Raw genomic sequence first — 23,147 nt, 5'->3', positions numbered from 1 at the left:
TTTTTTCCTCGCCACTGTCACCACTGGCTTGCTCAGATCGGGAATTGTGGAGCTGTGCTTCGCTGCATTTGCTCTGCAGTTTTGAACTTTCAGCAGTGAAATTTAAACCGCACTGAACTAAACTAAACTGAACTTAACCTCTGAAATCTGTACTTTACTAGAACTATGTTAAGCTGCTTTGACACAATCTATATTGTGAAAAGCGCTATAAAAATAAACCTGAATTGAATTGACTAGCACACTAGCTTGACTAACAGCTAGCTAGCCTCAACCATCATGGAAATAAATGCTTGTCTAGGCTGGTCTTAGACAGGTAAAAACAGTGAAAATCCTCTGTCAATGATTTACTAAAATAACACTACAAAGACCAATAAATGTCAAATTTGAGAGTTCCAAACATCGGGCCCTATCATACACCCGGCGCAGTGTGGCGCAAGGCACGGCGCAGTAGTCTTTTGGTAGTTTCAGCTTGGCGCAAGAGTCGTTTTGAGGCGTTGCGCTACGCTGTTTAAATAGCAAATGTATTAGCGCTCATTTGTATGCTCATAGGCGTTCTGGTCTAAAAAGGAAGGCGTTCTGAGGCGGACCGCTGGCGCGTCGCTATTTTGAGAAACTATAATAGATTTTTCATTAGACCAAAACTAACCCGGTCTAAACTCCGGCGCAGAGTTGCGCCTCGCTTACACACTGCTTAATACGCACAAGAGAGCAATAGGCAAATATCTTTACATATGAAAAAATTTAAATATTAAGGATATATAGGATATAATAAGAATAGATATAGGATATAAATATAAAGGATTAAAATATTAAAAAACATATTATTTTCTAGCCTACATAAATATGAAAAATCACTGCTTTTATGTCTTCTTCATCTCGGGAGACTTTTTCAGTTCATTCATAACAATTTGCTTTTGTATAATGTTATTATTATTTGCAGTATTATTTAATATATCCATATTTATATTTGTTTTATTAAAAAACAAGCTTAGATTTGCCCACCTGTCAGGTTTAAGACCATATGGGGCATGGCAGGTGTATTTGGAAATAACTCAGTATTTTGACCACACTTGGTCATTATTGTTCATTTATTCGTTTGCTAGAAATTAGAACTGAATTTAGAAATAGTTTTGAAACAAATCTTTGCGCTTAACAAACAAAATTAATTATTTATAGGCTAATTGATGTCTGTGCGTAAAGATTTCCCTATCCAAGAGCGAAAGTTAAAGTAGATCATTTATCTCTCATTCTCACGCAGTAGATGCTCTGTTTAAAAGTTTTCTGTTAAAAAACTGTCAACTGTTAACTGTTCGCTTGTGAAATGCTTATTTTTTCCACTTAGACTTACTTTGCGTCCTGTAAATAGCGAATGCGCTCTTGGCGTGACGCAGCTGACTCTTAAAGGGAATGGGAGATGAGACTCTAATTGGTTTATTCTCAAAACACACCTATAACTCATTAAGAAAATAAACTCAACCCTTTTAGACCATGCGCCATGGCGCAAGGCAGATTTCCCGTCCTTAAATTAGCAAAAACGCGTCCTGACACGCCCTGAAAGCGTTTGCGCCCTGCGTTTTGCGCTCTGTGCATGGACCATCAAAATAGAGCCCATCAACTTAAAGTAGACTGATCTGGTTTCTATCTGGTTCTATCTACAAAGCTTGTAATTTATGGTCATTGGATGTTCCATACTCAAGCGTTCTTGTTTATACCATAAGTAGTTCAGCAATAGTCCTGTCAACTCAATGTATGTTATTGCTTTTAGTTTGTTATCTTCTCTTTTGATGTAGCCTGTATGATGGAGATCTTCTTGAGGTATACGGGACTTCCCTTCTGCCATCAGACATGTCTCGGCACTTTGCTACCCACTCTGTCTTTCTCTATACTTATATCTCTGTTATTGAAGGCTTAAGACTGCTCGAATTCTCGGCTGTCTCTCCTACCTGCATGTAGTAGTAGCTACCTGTCTCTCTCTCTCTCTCAGATGGAGGACAGCAGATATCCTACAAAGTGTCTCTCCGCCCTGAGCCTGGCACATCTAGGCGGATGTCAAAAGAAAGGCACAGAGATAAAACACAGGAATGATGCTTGTGTTTCCTCGTCATGCCAGATCTGTTGTAGAGATAGCAAGGGATGCAGCGTCACTCCTCACACCCGATATCTCGATCCAAGCTTACACCCCCTCAAGGGTACATACTATAATCTTCTAAGCACAGTCTTGTACACCGAGGATGGTGTTGCCTATCTTTGTCTGTGGGTCTTATTCAAGACTCTTGTTATTGTTGTAATTATATATTATTATTCTGGGAGTGAGAAGACTGTTTCCACCGATGGCATACGGGCACTGCGGAGGGCTTGTTGGGACTCGTGGACAAAGACATGCTACCCTTAGAATCCTTGGATTGATGAACCATACACTCACATATGGTTATAGCCATTGCATACACATTTGCTATGTTTATGATTTAAAAAAAAATATGACATTGAGCTCTAAAGGTGTATAGATTGATCCAATTATTAATTTGACTTGCTTTCTGGCTTGTTGAGCTGTTTTTGTGCTTATCAAGAGCAGACGATGTCAGCCTTTTCATACCCTTTTTTTGGGGTGACCCCAATGGGTGGGGCCATGGCTGACAGACACCCGCTGACTTTCTGCTCTCTGGTGACCCTTGACCTTTGAGTTTAGAGGGGGCGTGAGCAGGAGGATGGGAGAGTTTATTATTTCCTGTGTTTCCTACTTCGTCTTCCTCTTGAGTAGTCTCTCGGGGGGCGGGTGAGATGATATTTATGCATGTGTATGTTTGATGCTTGCAGGGAGTGTTTTTGGGGCCTCTTTTAGCTAAAATGAATGATTGGCTCCTTTAAAAAGAAATTTTACTAGATTTCTTTGTCCTAACCTTGGACATGCATCAACTGTCCCAGTCACAAAACTCTGTTACTTCATGAGGAACGTTTTTTTTGGGATTCTATAATTGTCAACATTTAATGAAGGAAATCATGGTAAATATCGTATACTAGGGCTGGGCGATTTAGCAAAAAAAAAAAAAATCTAGGTTTTTTTAAAAGTTTGACCGATTCACAATTTTGATTTCGATTTCGATTTCGATTTTTTTTTTTATTGTGTTACTGGTCTTCTCAAAACATTACAACAACATGACTGAAGTAACATTTTCTTTAAAAGTAACTTGAAAAACCATCTAGTTAAGGAACATTGTATTTTTAATGGCCATGTCATACAAAAATCGGTCAAGGTGTAAATAAATGTAAAACAAATTCACGAGTTAAATAGCGTTGCTGAAGATTTGAATAAGACATATTTGTGTAAATATTGCAGTTGCAGGAATACAGAGGCATTTTTGCTAGTTTTGCTGAGCCTAGGAAAGATTGGCTGTCAGCTCGGCTTTGACTTTGTCTTCTGATTGAATGACAGGTTGTAATGCTGCTGCCTTTTTCTTAAAAAGATACAGTGGAAGAAAAAGGACTGAACATGGAAACTGTAAAGCCTAATTTAACCCAATGTGTGAAGTTGTGGACATATAGCAGGAGCAAATACAAGCACCAGATGTGTGTCTAACATAAAATAATATATTAAATAATTTTTTTTCCCCCCCTTTAAATATTGATCATTTGATGCGCTTTGCTCCACTCTATTATGCTGGCTGATCTGTCAGGTTTTCAACTAGGACCGCTAATAGACGTCATGGGGGCGGGTACTTTCATTTTCACTGCTACTGGCCCTCACCTCTGCTCGTGTTCAAACCAAAAGATCGGCACGGTTTTTCACATGGCAGGCTTTTACGTCCTTCATACATGTTGAGATCGAGTTTATCGACTTGATGAGGGAATATGTCTTGACAATCCACACAGACGTGCAACAAGTAAAATCCTACATGACTTCACGCTTTAACAGGCAGTCAAGCAGGTCGCACACCAGAAGCGCCGCGACACGGCGCGGACATGAAAGTTTAAACTATCACACACAAAACACGCACATGCACATTATATTTAACATGAAACTAATCAGATGGCGCTCTGTGGGCCAGCTGAAATATGAACTGCTTCTGGTATGCTTCCTACTTCATACAGACAGTGAACCCAAGCGCATCGGTGCCATTATAATGTATTAAATATATATATTTTTAAAAATTGCGATTTCTCGATTTCATTCAAAATTAAATCGTCTTAAAACGTAAATTCGAATTAATCGGAAAAATCTGAAAGATCGCCCAGCCCTAACGCATACATTTAGTATTCCTAATAAAATAAAACAGGTGCACTTTTAAATGTTGCACAATATTTACACCTGTAATGCACTCTTGTCCAAATATTGGGATGTTACTGATATTTGCACCTTTTGTAAAAACAAATGTGAAGACATTTGACACTTGTTTTTTTTCATGCAATGTATCATTATTGTTTTGGAATGATTTAAGTTCACATTGCTTTTCCAAGGTTAATATGAGTTGTAACAAAGTCCCTTTAAGGCAAGTCATTTCACTCAGCGGTCATCTTTGAAACGCCTCCCGGGCATTCTGTTTGAATAGGGAAACATCAAATCCTCCAAAACTACTAGCCAAGCTTATGAATAAATTTCATGATATAAATAATCAATAAAATAAAACAACAACTGACTCTACGGTTTCTTTTCTAAATGTTCATATCACACAAAACCTGCAGAATCTCACGTTTGGTTTGAGCCCCTCCCTCAGAGAATTGACATTCTATGGTGATCGCTGATTGGCTCCTTTACTAAAAGGCGAACTTTATTCGCCATATAGCGATTGCTGATTGGCTCCTGTACTAGAAGGCGGACTTTATTTGGCATATAGCGATCACTGATTGGCTCCTGTACTAGAAGGCTGGCTTTATTCGCCATATAGTGATCACTGATTGGCTCCTGTACTAGAAGGCAGGCTTTATTCGCCATATAACGATGTGTCATAATGCTATGGTGTCAAGGGTAGTTGACTGGGCATTTCAGTATGGTTGCTAGTTTGCTCTTTGTTTATTTAGCATAATGCTATCAGGTGTCTGAGGTTCTATGAGTTGTTGTGATTGACAAAAAAGGCCAATTCCAAGTTTGGTCCCAAGATATAAATCACACCCCATCTTCAGTGTCATTTTGCAGAAACATTAAAGATAGCATTAAAGAGAATACAAACACTGTAGAAGGAATTGGTATGCTTGAGTATGACTAACACTGAGCATGTGTGTCCTGTCACAGACCGGTTCAGCTCTAGTGGTCCCACCCAGACATCACCTCTTTAATTTAACCCAGTCGAGTGGCATGTCCTTTGGGTTGATGTTGGGCCGGGCACAGAGCCCCATGGCACCCTCAGTGTGAATATCACAGCTGGGCGGCCATTGTCCGCCAACCCCCGGCCCAAACTACACTCACAGACCAGGAGCCTGTGATCAAAGGCCCTCCGGATTAACGCAGCCCAGATACACAGGACTGGCGCTAGGGGAGGGATGGGTTCAAAAGCAAAAAGGAATGCTCCTAATTACGCTCCTTTCACTCTTTTCCGTGTCTCACCCTTTGGGCGCTCCCCTTGTCTTTCTTTTAGGGCGGTTGAGACTGTGTGTGAGTGTGTGAACGCCATGTGGAGGCTCTTCAGGCTACAGTGAGCCTGTGAGAAAGCAGTGCACTGTGACAGGATAGTGATATTAAGAGTAGACAACAAGCAGACCCTTCGAATGCAGTCCATCACAGATGGGCAGAAATGAAGGGAGCAAGGGAGAAGAGGGGCTGTTGGTTGAGGGTGGGTGAAGGGGCGTAGAGGTTCAGGAATTTCTGTTTCACTGGAGAAGCACTCTGTGGGAATGGGTCGTAGATCAGCAGAAATAAATTTCTCCTGGGTGGAGGGCTCTGGGAGATCAATGCGTGTTTAATGGATGTCTTAAAGATTATTAAAAATAATGTTTAGGATGTTGTTTATATTCCTAAGATTTAACTGGAAATATGTAAATTGTCCTATAAACTGAGCTCAACTAGCTACAGACAGAAAACAGTGCAACTTTGTAGAAAGAATGGGTCTGTGTAAGACAGGGGTGTCCTAACTTGGTCCTTGAGGGCCGGTGTCCTGGAGAGTTTAGCTCCAACCTTAATCAAACACACCTAAGCTAATCAAGCTCATATTAGATATGCTAGAAACTTCCTGGCTGGTGTGTTGAAGCAAGTTGGAGCTAAACTTAGCAGGGTACCGGCCCTCCAGGACTGAGTTTGGACACCTCTGGTGTAAGAGCACTTTAATGATTCGTGCTTGTTCAAGTAGTCCAGCTTCTCTACAAACGTCTTATACCAGGGGTGTCCAAACTCGGTCCTGGAGGGCCAGTGTCATAGAGAGTTTAGCTCCAACCTTAATCAAACACACCTAAATCAGCTAATCAAGCTCTTACTTCACATACTAGAAACTTTCTGGCAGGTGTGTTGAAGCAAGTTGGAGCTAAACTCAGCAGGACACTGGCCCTCCAGGGCCGAGTTTGGACATCCCTGTCTTATACTAATAATGACACTTCTGTACAAGTATCATGTGTACTATGGTCATTAATTCTCGATGCAGCTTTCAAAGAGAAGTGACTTATCTATGACCTTTTTAAGAGTCTAAAACCTTAAAGACTGTTATTGTTGGAGTAATTAAAACCATATCTTGCTACCAAAATATTAGAGGCGGTAACCTACACTGGTCTCACAGTTCCGTTCAGTTACCATTATCATATCATCGATTGGGTTCAGTTCTGTATCATGGTGCATTGATGATGCTTTCTATACACAGTTAGATTTTTTTCTTCACACACAAGAATTCTTCAATTAAATATTTTTAAATACATTTATATTTATACAGTATATAATTCGTAATGCAATTTTGTCCTTTAATACAAGCAGTTAGATATATGTACTGTACCTTTAATAATTAAATTTGTTCTTACATCCCTATGATTGGTCATTGTGTTCACACGCTCAACTGAAAGAGCGATTGCCTCTAAAATTGCTAGCGCTGTTCCCCAATGAGTGACATGGACACTAAAGAATGCACGGTAACAGTCTGTATGTGTGTAATAAAGCGTACATTGCACAGAAATCACAGCTGATCTGGGATAGACGGCATGGAAAAAACTTTTCAGTAACAGACACACTTGTGTCAGGGTCCACAAGTATCACTTTAACAGCAATAGAGGAGAGGAAAAGTTACCTCACAAACATGCCAACAGTTCAAAGGTCCAAAGTGAGAGAGAGAGAGAGACAGAGAGAGAGCTTTCATTTTCTCTCTAGCATTGAATTAAGGCTGATTTTTACTTCTGCGTCAAACGTGCTGACGTGCACCTCTCAAAAAATGTAACTACACGTCGCAACGACGCAGAGCGCAAGCTCTGTGATTAGTCGGCTTGGTAGCACTGACGAGTCTGGGCGGGACCGAGAGCCGCGTGAATGATGTGAGCCCGATGGAGCGATTGTTTACAAGTGTGGAGTCCCGTGAAGGAGCTCTGGATGGAAAGTTTTGTTTTGTGTTTACCTCATAGTTAAAGTTGTTGCACGTCCGCCGGTTTCTGCCTTAAAATGAGCAAGTTTGAGCCACTTGTACATCCCGGAAGTGTTCAGGAAAAACAAACCAGCAGCGAAGAAACTCGACACAGAGAAACATTTACACCTCACTGCCAACTAGCGTTTCGGAAGTGTTAATGCAGACCAACAGAGACAGCGCGCAGAAGTATAAATGCACAGCTACGCGCGTTGCATGCGCCGTGGGTTACGCCGGTCGCTTGACGCAGAAGTATAAACCAGGTATACGTGTCTCCTGGTTCTGCTGTACTTTAGTGTTGGTGAAAGACTGTCCAGCACATGCAGTGAATTGTGCACAGTTGTCTGCTTTTCAAGTAGTTGGAGCATTTTAAATACTCGCCCTTGCCTCATTCGAATAGTCTACCGTGACAGCGCATATAAGATAAATGACGTAGTACGTAATAATCGGTAATGATCTAATAATGAACCAATAACGAATTGTCCACTTCTGCATTGTGGTACATCGAAGAAACAATTGATTTTGACACCCCTACAAAATATCAATATTGTATCGCCCATGAGCATTTTTTAATGAATGTGTTTGACTATGTTTCAGGTGTGGAGTTTATGTGGAGGGGGTGTGTGTGAGGCCCCAGGTTAGTGCACAGACGTGAAACAGCGTCATGGAGGACGGTGGCCTGAGATTATTGTCCGCTGTGCTTTGTGTGTGCCATACTCTGCTCCTCAACTGCCCAAGTGAGTATCACACTCAAAAAAAGTCATTGCAATTGAAACACTTACTAAGAAGCAGCATTCAGCCATCAAAGTTATTCTTCCTAGCAGGCTGAAGAATGTAGATGAAATGTTTTTAATTTACTTCATTTTATTTTTCAGCTGTTCTTTCTTTCTCTTTCCGTGCGGAGCCTCTCTCAGCGATTCTGAAGCAAGGTTCTTCAGTCCACCTACATTGCACAACACATCCAGCCACTGCCAGAATCAGCTGGCTGTTTCAAGGGCAACCACTAGATCCCAGTCACCATTCTGGAGTGGAACTAAGTCAAGACTCCCTCTCACTGTCAAACCTCCAACCGGCTCTCACAGGCTCCTACCAGTGCTCGGCTCGCTCTGAGACAGGCTCCATCATCAGCAGGCATGCACGAGTTACCATTGCAGGTAAGCACATCTGATCACATGTATATTGTGCCAACAAGTACACTTTGAACTGTAAGATCAATTCTACAAACAACAATGCACTTCAAAGAGATTGCCGGAGAAGAAAGACAGGAAGTATCAGAAGGCAGATTTCTCGAACCATTAACACTGTTAGAATGGCCAACCATAGATGAGTGTCGCAGGGGAAGGAAATGGTTCTTTTTTTTCAGTCTGGCACTTATCCAGACACCTCTTCAGCAGTATCCTTAATGAGCCTGGGGGCTTCCTGTGTCGTACCATGAGCTGATGCCGGGAAGGGCGCCCTATCGGACACAGTACCCCCGACACTCGACCCAGGGCCTGATCAAGGTTGCAGATAAGGCTGCATTATTCAGTGGAAAGCACATGTTCTCCGCCACTCACAATCCAATATAAACACCACATTGACAGAAGGTCTTTGTGTGAAGTGCCGCAGCTACGAATGAATATACCAGTTTATTGCACAGCTCTTGCAAATGTCTGATTGGTCCGCTGCCACATTCTTTGGTCAGATGATTTGTGTAATGATTGCTGTACTGCATAATTGAACGTCTATGCTAGTTTAATGTTTCTAACTACAGTCCCTGACAAAAGTCTTGTCGCTTGTGTACAAATTGACCTAAAGTGCTGCTGAAATATATTTCTGATCAAGATTGTTTTATAAGAAATGGCTCATTTTAATCCCAACAGCTTTTGTAACAATGTTTCAGTGCAAAACGAAACTGTTAAAAAGTGTTCTAATACTTGCAGCTTGGTAAAGCTCATTGAGTCAATTTTTGCAAAGACATGAATGTTGTTGCCTTGTCATATGAGCTTCACTTGTGACTAATAATGAATTAATTGGGTCTCAGGTGTGCATTAAAAGAACCCCAGTACACTAGACCTTCACATCAAACTGCAACTAGACCTCTGCAAACATGCCTAAGATTCACCCTGAGACCAAGGGCGCACTCACACTATGCTGTCCGAATCGTGCCCAGGCACGTTTCCTTGTTTGTTTGAGAAGTGTGAGTGCTCTGAATCGGGCTCAGGCGTGGTTCAATTGGCCGACTCTGGCCCGGTAGGAAGATGTGTGCCAAAGCGTAGGTAGGTTGGGCTTTGGTGTGGTACGCTTATAGTGTGAGTGCAAAGTGTGCCTAAACCCGAAACTGAAGATGAGACGTGACTTTTAAGGGTCTGCTTTATATGGATTTATTAATCATTTTTACTGTTCAATGAACGCTAACTGTTGTAGATTATTAAAGACGCAAACTCCTCACTGCACGACAGCTGTACCTTCAGCAAACCTTCTAATACTGGCAGCACGACGACTTTTATTATTATTGATGAGCTTTAAAAGTGTCTGATCTGTTCAATGAAATATCTGACTGTGTGTCACTGCATCCCAAATGACTAAAATTATATAACTAAAGAAATCTCCACTGTGCTGAGCGAGTGTGCTTCTTTTCTGTTAAACTCAACAGCGCATCATCACACCTCGCAAGATAACTGCTTGAGTGGACCATTTGTTGGCTCAAATCAATGTTCCACTTCAGCATACCCATACCTGCCAACATTTGGCTCTGAAATATGGGAGACTCCTGGGATAAACAGGAGTGTTGGCAGGTATGAGCATAGCTTCACGAGACCTGGTTACCTGAAGTCCCTGTAGAGCGTGTTTTGGGCAGCCACTGCGATTGGATCTTATACCAAATTTGGTGACCTGGGGGTTTCACAGACTGTGCCAAAATGCTAAGGGCCGGAGGTGTGTGTGGGGGAGGGGGGTGCGGTGAAACTGCAGGAGTTTTCGGGAGAAATAACACAACGGGAGGCTGGCGGGAGATGAGTCTGATATACGGGAGACTCCTGTTGGCAGGTATGAGCATAGCTCCACAAGACCTGGACACATGAAGTGCCTGTGTCAACCAGAACAGTTTGTTGGATTCTGTTTCGAAATGGCTTCCATGTCCGAATCAATTTTTAATGCTAATTGATTAATTAAAAGTTAGGTAATAGCAGGTTTTTCTACAAAAATAGATTTTTGTCAGACTTTTGTCAGGGACTGTACAATCCAAATCAATACTGCATTTTCAGTGATTTGTTTACATCATAGATTGACTAAAACTTTAGTCTGCCTATTTCTGTTTTGCTATGAAGTGATTGATCACTCTTTGATTTATTCCTTTAGATATTGAGGAGTTTGCGGAAACCCATCGGAGGTCATTTACTGTAAATAAGGGCGACACTGCTGTTATTGAATGTCCACTTCCGCGCAGCAATCCACCTGCTCTTCCACGCTTCCGGATACGGGGGAAATGGCTGGAACAGTCTACAGGTAGATCAGATGATCTGCAATGCCAAACCCTCCAGAAATGCATGAAGATACATTTGAACGCTTTGTCTCTTTTGTATTTCTTTCAGACGAGTATTTAATACTGCCCTCCGGGAACCTTCAGATTGTGTCTGTGTCTTCAGAACATCAGGGAATGTATAAATGTGGAGCTTATAATCCTTTAACTCGAGAGACTCGCGTAGAGGCTCATGGCACTAAACTCTTAGTCAAAGGTTGGTTGAACAAACTGACTTGTCTTTCTCTAAGTTTCAATTAAGTATATTCTATTATTTCTTTGGTATGCTAGATTTTCTGTGTACTGTAAATATAAATTGTACTGTTATAAACTATAATAAAGCCATTGCTTCATTTCTTTGACGTAGATTCAGAAAGCTCTTCACCTGTAAGGATTGTCTATCCCATCACACCTCGCAGTCTTACTGTGGACCAGTCTGGATCTCTAACCCTTGAGTGTGTTGTATCAGGAAGTCTTTCTTCAAAGGTCAAATGGATGAAAAATGGGGCAGAGCTATCACTGAGCTCCAAAAGGATGTTATCGCATAGCAACCTGGTGTTGAATGACATTCAGCCGGGTGATGGAGGACATTATAGCTGCTCTGTTCCTACTGACCGTGGAGCTGTGGTCAGTGTCAACTACACTGTGAATGTGCTTGGTGAGGAGTTAATATTTATACCTTCACTTTGGTAATTTTAGCAATGTTTAGGGCAGTTTGATGCTAGGAGATCAGGGTTTTCTCAGGTTTCTTAAAGGTGTAGTAGGTGATCTGCCTAAATGCTAACTGGCTATTGTAATATGTTCAAAACACGATAAATAAGTAGACTGAACAAACAGCAGTTTGAGTGTACTTTCCAACCAACAATCAACTAAATGATCAGATGCTAAAAATATTAATTAGCCATGAACAACAGTTCACTTAAAAATTTGAAGTAGTTGCATCATTATGGTGTAAAATAACTCTAGCATGCTTCTCTACTTTACAGCACATGTATCCATCCTGCGAGGTTTGTCAGATCAGGCTGCAGTTGCTGGATCCTCTGTGAGATTTACCTGTGCTGCCAGTGGCAATCCAACCCCCAACATCACATGGCTCCTTAACGCTGCCCCTTTATCTTCTTCACCCCGCCTCAAAATCTCTGGCACCTCCCTTCTCATCTCTTCAACAACGCTTCAAGATCAGGGAATCTACCAGTGCATGTTTGATAATGGCATTAGCTCTGCACAATCCACAGGAAGACTCAGTATCCAATCAGGTAAGATACCTAAAACACTCATGTACAGTATATGTGTATGAACTTCACAGGGGGCTTCAGTCACTAGATCTTGAATCGGGTCCTTCACCTAATTAAAGTTTAAAGGGCCATGAAACCCCCTCTTTTCAGCAGGGTGTTTTCACACCTCTACTTTGGAAAAAGTCAGAAAAGTGGGCGTGTCCAGCTCTGTTTAGGGGGGAGTGTCGGAGGAACTAAAGTGGGAGAGTGTGGGAGTGTCTATTTGGGCACGCGCGAGTTTCAGTCAAAATACTCACACACAGGAGTGATGGTGTTTAACCTACATGGACATCTGTAGTCGAATTATTTGCCAAATTATTAAATGGTGGACTTTAACTGCAGTTTGGCTCTTTCATTCAGGGAATTCATTCATGCCCCTCGCGACAAACGAGATATTTGATTCGAGGATCTGCTCTAAGTGTGTATTTTTCATGCAATGTTTGATACCGCACGGCGAATGAGAAAAAAACCTTCCGCATTTCCCGGAAACTTGGATGCAACCGGCAGGTAGCGTCAGAAAGTCGCGTGTGTTATTCCGGTCACAAAATGCGGTAAAAACCCTACACGAGGTTAAAGTTTGGTTGTGGTGCTAACATGTTTACACTCGGTGCAATAGTTAACTTAGTTCGATACGAACAAACTGAATAAACAAAGAGCGCTGGTCGCTCACTAACCAAATCTGTAGAGAAAGGACAATCACCAGCAACTAGAGAAGCTTCTTTATGGAGAGAATACTACAAGCGAATCCGGATCTCAGCGTTTGCAGATGAGAACAGCTCTCAGGTAAACAATGTTCCTCCTTAGACACGTAAGTTATTGTTGTCGAGCGTCGCGTACACTGTTAATCCACACGTGATCCAGCTGAGCTCTCACAGAGAGAAAATGAAAACGAAACTTAACGGCAGCAAACTATAAAAGCAACACTTTACGCTTTTTTTGCCAATACAACGTGGCGTCTCTGTCAGTGTAAACACTGTGACACTAATGAATATTAATGAAGTTGCACAATAGAGCGCGCTGATTGGTTTGAACCAAGCCTTACTCATGCATTAATGCATCACACTGTAAGACGTAATAAGACAGACTCTGGCACAGACACCCAGTCTGCACGCTGGAATACAACGCTATTATATCATGACCATGACGCAGCTTCAAAAATTCGTTTCAAACCGGAAGTACGAATTTGCTTGAAATAACGCAAAAACAACCAATTTTCACTTTTTAGTGAAATATAGGTGTCCTAATAGTGTTTTTAGCAGTGTGGGACACATATACGACTGTCAACAGCTCAAAAAATGTGTTTTGGTGTTTCGTGACCCTTTAACTGGAATTGCTTATTAAAAGTTAGCATATACACACATGTCACATGGCAGCAGCTCAGTGCATTTAAGCATGTAGACATGGTCAAGACGATCTGCTGCAGTTCATCAGAATGGGGAAGAAAGGTGATTTAAGTGGTTAGCGGTTAGTGGTTAACTGGTTCGAGCTGAATGAAAGGCAACAGTAACTCAAATAGCCAATCGTTACAACCAAGGTATGCAGATTTCATCTTTGAATGCACAACATATCGCAATATATATTGCAAAAAAACTGAATATTGCAATGTCAGATTTTTCCCAATATCGTGCAGCCCTAATACTGGGCTTTATCCATTGTGCGCCCCAAATTGTGGAATCGTCTACCTTTTTCTATTAGAATAATCTCTACAGAATCTGTGCTCAAGGGGAAATTGAAACTTTTAGAAAAGGCTTTTATTACCCGAGTTATCTGAGCTTTCTTTTCTTTTCCTTTTTTTGTGACAGTGAAAATGCAACCTCTTATCAACCCATACCTGTCTCTAAACAACTAAACATGACTTTATTAACAGACATATCAGAAAAGACAGGTTTCACATACAGTGAGAGTTGAGACAGTATGTCCTTCCAGCAGGGCAGAGAGTTTAGCTGGAGTTTGGCTGGAGAAGGGGGAGTCGGGTTGGGTGTATTTGGCTGGCAATGAGAAGGCTGTGAGTGTGAGCTTTGTGCGTGCTGTTGGGGATAAGCTCTTGGACAGCGGAATGTAAGGAGTAACTACACAAGGTTATGACGAGGACCAGACCACCCAGCTGTCAACATCACACACAACTAGCCCTATATTTATTAATACACATCTCACAGTCCTCCCCTGCCCTCCTCTGAGGCTGTTCCTCCTCGGCCTTGCTCTCCAAACGTGATTGATAAGCTTAGAGATATGCAGACTTCAGAATAGATAAAACATGACGGAGGAGGTCTTTTCCAAATGTTGGCTTGTATCGCTTTTTTCCTGGCTCGTCTACTAGGGTGATTTATTTTGCACCGATAAAATGCTGGTCAGTATAAAAGCAGAGTTGTTTATGTGTAACGGCAAGATTTTAGACAGATGTGTGATCTGTGGGATGCTGGAGAAAGCAGAAATGGCATTAGGTGGTGATGTTTTTGGAATGCTTTAGATTTCGCTGAGGATGTTGGCTGGACTTGTTCTCGAAGACCCTATAAAATTGTCCCAATGAGTCCAGTTTCATTTCCTGTCCTTGATGCAGTTTCATTTTCTTGCATTTTTAATTCTGTTTAGTTTGACTCAACCATGAATTGCAGTTTGCCATATTTCACTTTTCTACAATGTATATTTCGATATGAACACAATTTCACCACATGATTGAAAATCTCTGTTTCAAAAGGACTCATTCTTTAATGGAATTATTAGTCTTAATCAGAATAAGACAATAATATGATTAAGGTGTTTACATGAGTTGCTTTTTGAATGTTCCTTTCATGATAACGTTTTACATGTTATTGCACATAATTCGATATCATGCTATCCAATTTTCCTCTTGAGTTACATGTAATTTCGAGTGTTTCATTCTTAATTTGTCGACTGTAACTGCAGTTTGGCACTTTCACTTTCACTCAGGAACATTTCCTGCATGCCTCCTTGACAAACGAGATATTGGATGCGAGGAACTGTTGGAAGAGAGAATGAATAGTTGTTTCTGCTTTACAGTACTAAATTAGTTTTTTTCGGGGCTTATTGTGATATTACTAGTTCAGTGTATGAATCTTGTGGACTAAATAAGCAAGTGACCAAAGCTCATAAACATGAACGAATGGTCAAATTTAAATGAAAGTCCTTGTGAACTGAAAGTTGCTGACACTTCAGTTTTTCAGTATGTTGATGTACTTACAATTGAAATGGAATATTGAGTAGGGACTCCGGCCACGTAAATCGCGGTCTCCAGAAACGTCCGCGGGGCTACGTTTCCAGAATGAGCTTGGGTTGGTTAAAGAATATTGTGGCTGAAGCTGTCAAGCTGACATCAAAAAAAGAATGACTGCCAGTCCAAATGTGGAAGCTAATGATCAGACTTTGATTGAAGATTACCAAAAACATTTTTTAGAATTGAATGGATTAATTGTACACCTAGAGCAGGGGTGTCAAACTCAATTCCTGGAGGGCCGAAGCCCCGCACAGTTTAGTTCCAACCCTGCTCCAACACACTTACCTGTAGGTTTCAAACAAGCCTGAAGGACTCAATTAGTTTGATCAGGTGTGTTTAATTAGGGTTGGAACTAAACTGTGCAGAGCTGCGGCCCTTTTGGAACTGAATTTGACACCTGTGCCCTAAAGAATAGTAACACACTTTTTTAGAGAAAGTTTTAAACCCATGACCCTGTTCCCTCGTAAGAGTTGTATTTACACTACCTGGCAAAAGTCTTGTCACCTATCCAAGTTTTAGGAATAACATATAATAACTTGACTTCTAGTTGATCATTTGGTATCAAAAATGGTTTATATGAAAGACAAATGCCTCTAGATTATGCCGATTTTACCAAAATAAAATATGATCATGCCTTAAGTTTTAATGATTTAATTAGGACAGTAAGGTCTGACTTTGCTTAGACAAAAGACTTGTCACCTGTTACAACAGAAATAATGTCCAGTATAGAATATAAAGTCATGCAATGACTCAGATAATTCATTAATAAAGTTATCTGGAATGGCAAAGAAAGCATTCTTGCAGGACTCCCAGAGTTCATCAAGAATCTTTGGATTTATCTTCAGTGCCTCGTCCTTCATCTTACCCCAGCCATGCTTAATAATGTTTATGTCTAATGACTGGGCTGGCCAATCCTGGAGCACCTGGACCGTTTTTGCTTTCAGGAACTTTTATGTGGAGGCTGAAGTATGAGAAGGAGCGCTATCCTGTTGAAGAATTTGCCCTCTCCTGTGGTTTGTAATGTAATGGGCAGCACAAATGTCTTGATACCTCAGGCTGTAGATGTTGCCATTTACTCTGCAGATCTCTTGCATGCCCCATACTTAATGTAACCCCAAACCACGTTTTTTCCTTCATTAAACTTGACTGATTTCTACAACTGGAATTGATGACAAGACTTTTGTTAGGTAGTGTACATGGAGGGTGACTGTGGAATTGTCGCATGCAATGTTAATGGGTGGCCACATTCTGTTGTCAACTAAAACTCTGCCAGTCCAATTGCACATTCCTTCTTGCGAATTCAGCCCCCATAGGTGGCAGCCAGGGTGCCAGTTTACAACCCAGGCCATCTGTCCTTATACATTAAGACAGAGGATGTGATTGTGGCTTATATAAAGCCTCATAAATATGACTATTTCAATGAGCTCAGCTCTTCCCAGACTAGAGATCTAATGGCATTGAGTGAATGAGTCAAGATTATTTAAAACCCAAACACCATCACAATTGAATTTATTGTCTCATGTCTTTGTCCCTCCTTTTGCAATATTTATATTACACCCACCAGACCAATTATTAATGATCATACATGAAATTTGTGCACGCATGAGTCACAAAGAAGAAAGACTTTCTGAATAGAGACACAAGAGAAGATCAAAGCATCAGAATCATATTTTATGTATTATTTGTCTGTCATTAGTGGTGTTTACCAAGCCAAGCTTAGTCATTATTACTATTGCTCATACTTACGATTAGGGATTTGTACAAACCTGTAACTTGAGTACGTTTAATCTAATAGTTGGCCCTAGTACTGTTTGTGCTGCATGTTGTAATACCTCAAATCACCAGGTGGGTTAAAGAATAAATGACTGCCCATAGATGTGGTCTTGCACTTGACCACTTGTTTACTTACATGACGTATCCCCAGTATTTGGTTTAAGTAAAGACCACAAGTGTGTGTAGAGTATGACGAATGATGGGAAACATTTAGCCTTAAATACATATCCAAAAAGATTTGAAAGTGTGGATTTCGTGTGCGCTGAGTTCTGGCCCCTTTCTAATCTGAACTCTTCATTTATTCATTTTCTTTTCGGCTTAGTCCCTTTATTAATCTGGGGTCGCCCAGCGGAATGAACCGCCAACTTATCCAGCATATGTTTTACGCAGCGAATGCCCTTCCAGATGCAACCCAACACTGGGAAACATCCATACACTCTTATACACTATGGACAATTTAGACTACCTAATGCACCTGTACCGCATGTCTTTAGACTATGGGGGAAACCGGAGCACCCGGAGGAAACCCACGCGAACACAGGGAGAACATGCAAACTCCACATAGAAACACCAACTGACCCAGCCGAGGCTTCGAAGCAGTGATCTTGCTGTGAGGCAACAGCACTACCTACTGCACCACTGCGTTGCCAATCTGAACTCTTAAAAATAAAAGTTATTTATTAGCATTGATGCTGTCATTAAGAACCTTTACCATATATTGAGCCATTCCACAAATGTTTGTTTAAGGTCGAAAAGGTTTTTAGATAATTCAAATGTTCTGCACATTAATAAAAAAACTTAAAACAGGCTAATTATGAAAACTTACTTCCGTATATATTTCTGGAGAGTGCTAATTATGTAGCCAGAGCTACCTATGGCTGTGTTTAGTCTTTAAAACGAACACTACGGCGCGGTATGACACCAACAACAGCTTTTGTTTCTACCAGTTGACTGCTTACCTCCATCTGGAGAAAAAAAGTTGACCGCAATGATGGGGTTCAATTCTGGCAAAAAACGTTCCAGAATGCAGGTAAAACAAAAACAAAAGGCAAAAAATAAAATAAACAAGTAAATAACTGGGTGAGAACATGGTAAGATTCAGGAAAGGGCTTATCTTCTATTGGATTGCTTTTGAAAACACTATTGGTTGAGTTTAGGGAAGGGTGGGGGTCTCAGTCTGGCTGTCAATCAATCAATCGACAGTCAAGCGACAGTGGCTTCTGGTGGATTTACGCAAGAAGAGCAAGCACGAATGGCACTCGCAAAAGAAATCTGAAATCTGAGAAAGCATACACGGCAGCCTCTGGTGGATTTGCGAAAACAAAAACGGCAAAGAAAGTACCTCCTATAGGAGGTATTTCACAATCTCCAGAAATGTATACCGGGGTAGGTATCAGTTATGAGTTGGAAAAAAAAATATTTTAAGAACTGTTTACTCAAAGTTTCTTTGGGCAACCAAAAATGATTCTTCTATATCATCATAGCAAAGACCCTGTTTCATAAAGTGACTGATAATCTTGTCCAATGCAGCAATTATTGATATTTGGACACACCGAGAAGTTTTAATTAACGAACTGGAGTCATTCTGGTCCAGAATATCCTAGAAACGTGGTGGGTTGGGTGACTTATCATATTACCATGTCCTAGGAACCACCCTACCAAGAGCCTGGCAAACTGAAAGGAAGTCTTAGCTTTGTTACATGAAAGTTTTCTCCTATTTGTTGTCTAGTTCTGTTCACATTAAATTTCTATCCATTAGCTCCTAAGATAAAGCCTTCAAGACTCGAGACAGGAGTGAAGGTGGATATGTGAGCTGGTGAAGGGCTCTGATTCGCTTTGGTATTTTAATGGCCGATGGGTGGAATGTGTGGCGACTGGCGGCAGGCCCAGTTTGAGCTCTAGTGTTACTGACTCTGGGGCTGTTTGTTTTGTAAGGTAAACCAGTGCCACACACCCATCAACTGAGAATGAGAGACCCCGAAGAACCAGCAACAAACCTCACCTCTCCTACAACTGCATTTCAACTGTTTCAGCTGTTAGCATACATACATAAAAACACACAGTCGATTTGATAACATGGACAAACCCTGAAACATTAAAGCCAGCTTCACTTTGAATAAAGTTGACATCAGAATTATTTTGAGGGAAAAAAAAAGGTCTAGATCAGGGGTCTCCAAACTCAATCCGGCAGGGCCGGTGTCCTGCATAGTTTAGCTCCAACTTTCTTCAACACACCTCCCTGGAAGTTTCTAGTATACCTAGAAAGAGCTTGATTAGCTGGTTCAGGTGTGTTTAATTGTGGTTGGAACCAAAATATGCAGGAAACCAGCCCTCCAAGACCAAGTTTGGACACCCCGACTAAATTTTTACTTGCTTTCTGCAGTTAAGGTTTTAGAGTAAAACCAGTTGTACACTGTATTTGCTTGCCATTTGTCTTTGTAATCGGTGGCACAGTGGCTTAGTGGTTGGCACTGACAGCAAGAAGGTCACTGGTTCGAGTCCTGGCTGGGCCAATTGGCATTTCTGTGTGGAGTTTGCATGTTCTTCCCATGTTCACGTGGGTTTCCTCCACAGTTCAAAGAAATGCGCTCTAGTTAAATTGGATGAACTAAACTGGCCATAGTGTATGAGTGCGTGTGTGAATGTGAGAGTGTATGGGTGTTTACCAGTGCTGGGGTGCAGCTAGAAGGGCATCCACTGTGTAAAGCATATGCAGGAACAGTTTCTGGTTCATTCCGCTGTGGCGACCTCTGATAAATAAGGGACTAAGCCGAAGGAAAATGAATGAATGTTTTTGTAAACAGTCACAGATAAGATTTATAATTATCAGCCTATATCATATATTGGCTTCCAAATTTCTGTATTGAGCAAAATGGCCAAACTAAAGTACACTTTGGAGTTTGCATTGAATATTATATGTATTATTAAATATATGTTACAAAATTAATACTAGTACAGTGCATGATTACTCACACTTAAACGAAATCTACATGTACGCAAGGTTAAGTTGAGTTTCACGTTCACACCAATTCTGTTAAGATGAATGTCTGCCAAGCCACCCTCAAAAGTAATGATTCTTTTAAATTACATCGATTCCCAAGTGGATCATTCTGGTGGGGCCTAATAAAAAATAAATGAATTAATAATAATACAGCTTTATTATATGTTCCCCTTGCAGGTTCCCTGTGTTTTATCTGAACATTTTTACAACCTCGCATTTAGCCAGTCTGAGTACCAGAGCCTTGTATACTATAGTAATAAAATAAAATCATCCATAATTACTAGTGACTAACCCTAAACCTAAGCTATAGTTAGGATATGCAATTAACATTACTCATTACTAAGTATGTAATTGCACGGTAATATCTTGTGTTTTAAATAGTCTATTGTGTAAAGCTTTCTATTATTAAAGATAACATGCATATACAGCGCTCAGCTCATATGAGTAGACCCCTCATAAATCTCTCATTTAAATTAATATTTTTTTATAGGAAGCTTTACAATAATATAGTTGTGCATACACTGTAAAAAAAAGCAGGGTTCCACACAATTCATTGATGTTGCCCCAACACAAATCGATTAAGTTAATTTAACACTTAACAAATTTATGTGGTTTGACCTTAAAAAAATCAAGTAGTCCCAATGAAATCTCCAGAATTCACCTTATTTTAATTAAGTAGTTAGAACAATATTTTTTTAAGTGTATACATTAGATTAGTCTGTACTTAAGCCAAATCTGATGCTAATCTAACTTATAATAACGGTCCAAAATTAGTGCACCCAAATTTATATGTTACAGAAAAATATTAAATACAAAATTTAAAAAGACAAACCAAAAATATATACTATTTTGTTGAAATTTTGTAATTTGTAATTTTTTTTCTTAATATTTGTCATGCATTTAAATGTATTTTCTTTCTATTTCTAAAGAAGTTCAGCGACTAAAATATTATTTTGATAAATATATCCTTTTAATAAATCTGCTTTGTTTAAATGCACCAAAATATTTGACCTATATTCAGTAAAAAATGGATGAAAATATTCATTTTCATGAATCATTTATGTTGAGCACTGAATGTTATAAAACCTGTCAAAATACATGTATAAACTGAATGTATATAGTCATATTAATGTGATTTTTGAATAAAATGATATTTCCCTCCCACAGAACCACAGTCTAGTTCCATATCTGCAGTTCCAGTGAAGACGCAACCTTCTGTTCACCCAATCCAGAGTGATGAGGGTGATGAACTGTTCCTCTCCATGGGGGAGGCGGCGCTTGGAGAAACTGTAGGACCGCCCACCGAGAGAATCGGCGACAGACCCACACCAGAAGCACCAATCATAATCAGCCCTCCTCAAACACACAAACCCAACATGTACGATCTGGAGTGGAGAGCAGGCCGAGACTGGGGCATCGCTATCATCGCATACTTTGTCAAATATCGCAAGGTGAGAAGAGTTCATACAGTGCTTATAAACTTTCTGCTTCACCTATGTACTTTGGAGCCTTAATGTCAAAGTTTTTTAGATTTTTTTTACTAATATTTCCCAAATGATTAACAGAGCAAGGCATTTTTCTGTACTGCAGGGCTAATAATTAAAAAGGATTAATAATTCTGACTTCAACTGTAGACTATTATTACCTCTTCAAGAAGGACTGAATCTCGCTCTACCCTCTTCTATTCCCCTGGCGTTAGTTCTCAGGTCAGATTTATAGCTATTAGATTTGCGAATGAGCACATACTCATAACAACGCCCTGTGGCGTTTACTGCAAAATCAGTGCTAACACAATTCAGCAGTATCTGCCAGCCAAGAGCGTTTTGGTAAGAAGTTGGTCATTTCCTCTTTAAAAACCTGTGTTTTCTTCAATAATAAGCTCCCTTGGCTAATAAAACTGCTCGGGTTCTTTTCAAGATTGCATTGGCAGCGTTTGTCACATTGGCCCAGGAAAAAGTGACACAGCGTGCTCTCTCAGGAATCGTTGAGTGGGTTGATCTTTTGTCATGATTCAGAGTAGGAGAATGAGAAAGGAGTTACTGTTCTTTGTTGAACTTTACGTGCGAAGTCAAACAGAAAATGAGGGTTTAACGCTACGCATATGTGCATGAGATCAGCACATACGGTAAGACTGTTACCTGACTGTGCATAAGCTGTAAAAAATGCAGGGTTACACATAATATCTTCATATGGTCCCAACACAAATCGATTAAGTTAACTCAAACATTATTACAAATTTAGGTGGACTAAACATAAAAGAATTATATTGTCCTCACATATATATACACTAGATATCGCATACGGACTCTGAGCATGCGTCAATAGCGCCGCCACATTTGTGCAGTGCTCCCAGGACAAATGTCATTCAACTGCACTAGTCAAGACTAAAGCCAGTCTGAAAATGCTGGACTTTTGCGTGGTGTACGGGTGTAGTAATGAGCAAACAAAGAAAACAAAGCACAAAGGCAGAACATTTCATAGGTAAGATTTCATTTTTTACGTTTTCATATAATACGAACTTTTGTGCTTAAAAAGCATTGGTAATAATACAGTCTCTTCCTGCATTGACCATAAGGCAAAGTGGCACCAACTTGCACTAAATACCAGGCTTATGCTAGTTTGATTAAATAAAATCAGCAAACAACGTAATCTAAATATAGAAACTTGAGTTGTTCATAACGGAGATTCATTCACAAACGTATCGCCCCCTCCATTAGTATTATGCTGCGTTCACACCAGACGCGGAAGAAGCGTCAAGCCTGAGCGATATACGGGTTAAGTTGATGCAAAGATCTTGCAGGTTAGATCTTCTGTGGCACGATACGCGCGAATGAGGCAGCGCGAATAG

The 23,147-nt window shown here is 40.5% G+C and overlaps 1 protein-coding gene across 2 annotated transcripts in view; it reads left to right on the top strand.

Moving 5' to 3' along the window:
- Positions 1–23,147, top strand: part of cdon (cell adhesion associated, oncogene regulated) — a 76,125-nt gene that overhangs the window by 16,076 nt on the left and 36,902 nt on the right. For both annotated transcript variants that reach the window (XR_012393564.1, NM_001081628.1), the window contains exons 2-8: positions 8,118–8,257; positions 8,396–8,674; positions 10,860–11,006; positions 11,093–11,236; positions 11,387–11,677; positions 12,006–12,275; positions 21,467–21,750. Coding sequence is in view for 1 of the 2 variants with exons in the window: in NM_001081628.1 (NP_001075097.1) it covers positions 8,185–8,257; positions 8,396–8,674; positions 10,860–11,006; positions 11,093–11,236; positions 11,387–11,677; positions 12,006–12,275; positions 21,467–21,750 (1,488 nt within the window). In the remaining variant the exon portion in view is untranslated. The remainder of the gene's footprint in view (positions 1–8,117; positions 8,258–8,395; positions 8,675–10,859; positions 11,007–11,092; positions 11,237–11,386; positions 11,678–12,005; positions 12,276–21,466; positions 21,751–23,147) is intronic.

Source organism: Danio rerio, chromosome 18 (genome assembly GCF_049306965.1).
Source record: "Danio rerio strain Tuebingen ecotype United States chromosome 18, GRCz12tu, whole genome shotgun sequence".
Taxonomy (NCBI): Eukaryota; Metazoa; Chordata; class Actinopteri; order Cypriniformes; family Danionidae; genus Danio; species Danio rerio.
This window is presented reverse-complemented; position numbering and strand designations above follow the sequence as displayed.